Genomic DNA, 6,000 nt, shown 5'->3' on the forward strand with positions numbered 1-6,000 from the left:
TCAGTATCCTGATTTCTGTGGAAATCTCTTTTAAGATTAGTTTTTACTTTCCCCTGTGGAATTTCCTGGGTATTCTTAAGTCATGAAATCTGTGTCTGCAAAAAATGTTTCGAGGAAGTTTACCTTAAAAAGTGTCGTTAGCTGTGCAGCAAGGCTTGAGTTTTCTGCTGGTGAGCACTTGCTCCTCATCCTTGCTCTGCTGGTCATCAGGCTTGCTTACTCTCGCTTTGAGCTTCAGGAATACCTTCTTTTGTCACTTCTTCTTTCTGGGCCACTTTACTTCAGGATAGAAGCTGCACCCATCAGAATTCTTAGTTGTAAGCAGTAGGAACCATCTCTAGCTAATTCATTAAAAGGATATGGGTGACCAGTCAGCTTTCTAAGAAGGTTGGCAAAGTAGGCTTGATGACCACACTGCCAAGAACAAAGCTCAAAATCATACCACAAAACTGGTCTCAGGAAGTCCCTCTGCCACCAAGCTGGACATAGATACTGCTTGTGCTCCAAAAGCCACTGATGCTCGGCTGTGGTTGCTGCCATGAGCATCTCTGTCCCAGCTCTCAGGATACTGGATGTAACTGCTCCTACTGCTGACATCCTCGCCACGTGGATTCTTTGGAGTTCTTACTTCTGCCAGTTAATTGTTTTCTATTTGAAGTCTAGAGCGGTGCATCTTATTGGCAGAGCTTGTATTATGTGCCCCTGTCTTAGTTTCAAAGGGAGATGGGAAAGTGTTTTTTTTTCCTTCTTCATACTTTGGTAGTGGGATGTATACTTGTCATATAAGGTAGGGTGTGCTTAAATGTAGACTCAGCGTTTGGATGGTTGGCGACCAAAAAGAAATGTCCATTGTAAAAGGTCTCTATCAGTCTTGGAAATCCATCACTTTTAACACAGTTGTTGCTCTTTATAGACACTCACGTTGCTCATATCGTACAATGAATATTTGACATAGGACTATTTTTTATCATTTCCAGGTGATATATTGCCAGGTGCTATATAAGACATGGAACAGAATCTGTATTTCTGATGATCTATGTATATTAAAAGTCCCATTCTAATTTTAGCTAGTTTTGGGGGAATTCCTGTTTTATCTTATGAGTAAACTTAATGAGATGTAATAGTTAAAAATCAACTGTAACAAACATTGGTGTCTCCTGGCAGTATTTTCACTGAGAAGTTTCTGGCTTGTTGACCATTTGCCTTTTTTCAGATGTGATCTTACTGTATACAAAAAGGTTTGGAAAATAGGAGATACTCTTAGGACCATTAGTAAATATAAATAGGATGACATTTTCTTTTCAAAACCAAGATGATATAGTTCTCATTATTGCAAAGGTATTTTACTCTAAGTCACTGTGAAACTTTGTAAGCACAAGCTTTATAAAATTAACACAAAAGCCCGTTGTTAATTTACATATGTGACTTTAAAAACCGGCTAGTGAAGTTTTCATCTTCTCTGAAACCAGGACATAGTTGAATGGTTGGAGCAGTGGCCACAGGGGTTGGGGCCTTGCTGCTATTGTCCTGGCTCTGCAGGTGGTGTATAGCGTCACTTTGAGTAGTTCATTTATGGTCTACGTTTCATCTTTCTAGTTCCTGAAGAAGAATTCATAATACTGTCCCTTCCCCTTCACTTTTCTCACAGTGGTGGCAGGAGATCTGACACAGATGTCTCAGATGAGACAGATGAACTTCTTAGAATAAACACATGGTAACATAAAGGTTGTTACAGTGAAAGCAAGCAAAGATGAAGGTAGTATAAAATCTTTATAGCAACATGCATCCTGTTGCCTTAGTACGTAACAATAAACTGTTGTTATAATATCCTGATGGAAGAACACACTTCTGAATTATTACTCAAACCAGGTGGTGCCTCAGATTTGAATACTTAAACACCTCAGCTGTGGATTTAATGGGCTAAGTTGGTAGGATGTTTTTTAGGTTCATTCATTTGGCCTTTGCCTACAAAGCCAACAGAAGTTGCTTTATAGGGTGTTTCTAAACTCATTGCCAAATAAACCAGGTTAGTTTTAACACTGTTCACATAGCATATGTGAAGCCTTAATTCTGTAAAGGAAAAAAAGAATCCAAGGTTTCTAAATGTGGTAATATTGTAACAGAAGGGCAGGAATCAATTTACTGGTGATACATTTGATTGCTTTTGTGGTTCCAGATAGCAATTATTTCTAATATAATTTATTTTGCAGTGAGGGCCGAGGCAAGTTGACGGTATTTTCAGTTAAAGCTATGTTAGCAACCATGTGTGGTGGAAAAATGCTGGACAAATTGAGATGTAAGTATTTTTATATTATTTGAAAGATTTTATTTTCAAATTAGGACTTTTAAACACTTTTAAATGAATGTTTTCAGAATTTTGGATGATGGTCTATTGAACTTTTTTGTTTTTTTTACTACCATACCACTCATTTTACAGCAACTGGCTCAGAGTATGTAAGTTATGCCACCTACTGTTCAGATGGAAAAGTTGGTTGAATTAATTTTTTAATTTTTTTTTTTAGGTTAAAACAAGAAAACTCTGAAAAGATTCAGAATAGTAATGTGGACGTTTAAAAATTTCTTTAAAAATGTTTTCCATATTGTTAAAAATTATGCTTGAAGGTGATTTGTTGATCACTTTTAATTAGAAAATAAATTTCATCACTTTTACCGGGTTTGGTCAAGTTTAGCTCTTTTCTTAATTACCCGATGCTTTATCAGGTGGTATTTCTTATGATTAAACTGTTTTTTAGTACCTTAGATTCAAGTGTAGTTATTTAGAAATCGATAACCTGTTTATTCACTTATCTTTCCTTAATTTTTTTCTTACTGTTTACCATTTTGGCATTTTACTGTTCACTAGATACTATTAGAAGGTGGTTAGTTGAAGTTGAAGGAGATAAAATTCACAGTTACTTAATTTTTCTGCTTATCATTTTCATTTATTCACTCATTAGATAGTCCTTCACTGCCTAAGATATGCCAAGCATTGTGCTAGGTGCTGTACATATATTTTCTCACTGAATCCTTAAAATTTCTTTGAGCAGCAGGTGGTATTTTCTCTGTTTTATAGATGAGTTAACTGAGGGGGCGAAGCTGGGATTTCAACTCAGGCTGTAGCTTCAGAGCCCTTTCTAAGCTACTCTTTTGTACTCCACTATGCTCATCCTGTAGTGGGAGACACACATTCAAAGTGCCCTAATACGAGTATCCATGGAGTAAGAAACTCTAGCAGGTTTCACAGAGGTGAGATTGAAGCTGTGGGTTTTCATGAAGTGCTGAGAAAACCTGTGAATTGATTTGTTGAAGAAACTGGGTCATCTGTCTTGTGGCATTTCTCATGGACTAGATTTTGATGATTGCATCCCCGTGATGTTCCTCTGTGCCCTACATTTTTTGTTTTAATTGAAAGATACAGAGCCTTCAACAGATTCAAGTACAAGCTTTTGGGCAAGATTACTTCATGGGTGCATGTTTGTTTTCTGTGCTTTTTCTTACATGTTACCATGACATTAAAAGTTAGAAAGCTAGAAGGCTCACTAGATATAGATTTAGATGTCTAAAGAAAGGTCTTAGTATATTTGGTCAGTGTTATCTGGTTATCTCATTTCAAAATCAGCTGCATTGTAAAACAAAGTTTTGGCAGAAAAAAAAGTATAGTTTTATTTAAATACTCTTCTGAGTTTTTTTCACATGGTATCTCAAAATATTACTCTTTTGGGCTGAAATTTCTTAACATTTTCTTAATTCTAACATGGTGTTTTTCTGAGGATGATAATATAATACAGATAAAATTATATCATTCACAGAGAAAAACAAAGTTGGGATTTTGTCTGTTTTTTAACGATGATGATAACAGATAAAGAAATATACATTGCCATTTCTATTAGGACTGGAGAAACTGGTTGAAAATAGAAAATTGATTATATAACTGCACATTCTAGATGATTCTGGACTCTTTAAGTTTCTATGATTAAATTTGCTACATTTACATAGAGCTGGTACCTGGCCCATAGTAAGTGCTAAAATTTTGCCAAATATAAATTGTTGATTGAGAACTAAAATTACTGCAGCTCTCTGTTGTAACTCTTAGTGAAAAGGTGCAAATCCTAGTTCTGTGTGAAGTATTGAAGGGATCCAGGTGATAGCAGGTGGGTTTTTTGTTTGTTTATGTGGCTTTTGAATTTCTTAGAGGAGCACAAGTGACCAATATTCAAGTGGCACAAAAGTACACATACCTAGGCAAATGTGACACGTCAGTGTGCTCTCAACACCATATCGTTACACATTGTGTACGGAAATACAAGCCACACTAGGTCACTTAATAGCATGTTTACATGATTCAGATAGATTTAAAATCTGGTTTCTTTATCTTCTTCACGTTCAAAATTAAGGTTTCTTTACCATCTGTTGCTCTGTTTCATTATTTTTTAAAATTAATTTTTTTTTTGGCTGCGTCAGGTCTTCGTTGCTGCGCGTGGGCTTTCTCTAGTTGCAGTGAGTGAGGGCTACTCTTTGTTGCGGTTCGCGGGTTTCTCATTGCGGTGGCTTCTCTTGTTGCAGAGCATGGGCTCTAGGCACGCGGGCTTCAGTAGTTGTGGCACGTGGGCTCGGTAGTTGTGGCTCTTGGGCTGTAGAGCGCAGGCTCAGTAGTTGTGGCTCACGGGCTTAGCTGTTCCGTGACATGTGGGATCTTCCCAGACCAGGGATCAAACCAGTGTTCCCTGCATTGGCATGTGGATTCTTAACCACTGTGCCACCAGGGAAGTCCCACCGTTTCATTATTTTTATTGTACTGTAATTATCTTGACTAGAGAGTGAGATGTTTAACCTAAGTAACACTTTCAGGTATTGAAGCCTATCTCCACTTTTTTGTTTTAATCATCTAGGGTGGAAACTGCTTTAAGTGTGGTCTGTGCCTTCTGTTTTAAACAGAGCTCACTGATCATAATTTAAATATTTTTCATCCCTTAGGGATGTCATTCTCTGATGCATTTAGGGCTAATTGTGAGGCTCTGGGTTGTTTGTCCCTTCTCATGTTTTCAGATTGCTGTGTTTTTTCAGCTTTTGAACTTTTTGTCATTGGTGGTGGTGGTGATGATGTATGCGTGTGTATGTGTGTGTACATGTCCTTTATCTCTGGTAAATGTGATGGTATTATCAGTGTACCCGTCTCAAGCAGTCTCCTTTTGCTTCTGATTTACTTTTCATATGCTACTGACAGAGAAAACATAACCAGCCTTCTTAACATTCTATTCTGTTAGAGTATGGACGAAGTGATTACTCGTATTGAGAGAAGCACTCACTTTGGTAGTTTTGGCTATTGTGAGAATCCTTTTTCACTTGCTTTCTAGTCATAGCTATGTCCTACTTAGTTGAGATGCCTGAATAATCGTGTATAAGAAGGTAGCTATAACACTGTATTGTAACATAAAATGATATTTGACCATTTATTCACTTTTTTCTTCCTACTTGTTCCCTTGTCTTTGTTCTTAGTTTCTGCAGCCTCCTGCCACTGACTCTACTTCTGTTACCTCTGTTAATGTTCCCATTGAGTTTTCTAATTTATGGAATATGCCTCAGCATTTCTACTTTTATCTTTTTACCTCTTATTTTAGAATTTTTTCCTTTAATTTTTTCCCCTTTTTCCTTGATCTGTCTTTGTTTGCTTGTTTTAGTGTCAAGGTGGCATTTAAAATGTCTTAACCAATACTTGTGTTTTTAGTTTGAAACATTTTCTTTTTTAAGATTTTTTTGATGTGGACCGTTTTTTTAAAAGTCTTCATTGATTTTGCTACAATATTGCCTCCGTTTTACGTCTTGGTTTTTTGGCCATGAGGCAGTGTGGAATCTTCGCTCCACAACCAGGGATCGAACCTGCACCCCCTGCATTGGAAGGCAAAGTCCCAACCACTGGACTGCCAAGGAAGTCCAGAAACATTTCTTTTTTTTTTTTTTTTTTTTTTTCTTTTTTGGGGCCCTCCCCTTTGTGGCCCCCCC

The 6,000-nt window shown here is 37.1% G+C and overlaps 1 protein-coding gene across 1 annotated transcript in view; it reads left to right on the forward strand.

The window, feature by feature from the left end:
• Nucleotides 1-6,000, forward strand: part of DTNB (dystrobrevin beta) — a 235,471-nt gene that overhangs the window by 67,654 nt on the left and 161,817 nt on the right. The window contains exon 5 of the mRNA XM_024764484.1: nucleotides 2,211-2,296. Within this exon, the coding sequence (XP_024620252.1) occupies nucleotides 2,211-2,296 (86 nt within the window). The remainder of the gene's footprint in view (nucleotides 1-2,210; nucleotides 2,297-6,000) is intronic.

Source organism: Neophocaena asiaeorientalis, unplaced genomic scaffold (genome assembly GCF_003031525.2).
Source record: "Neophocaena asiaeorientalis asiaeorientalis breed wild unplaced genomic scaffold, Neophocaena_asiaeorientalis_V1.1 scaffold345, whole genome shotgun sequence".
Lineage (NCBI taxonomy): Eukaryota > Metazoa > Chordata > Mammalia > Artiodactyla > Phocoenidae > Neophocaena > Neophocaena asiaeorientalis.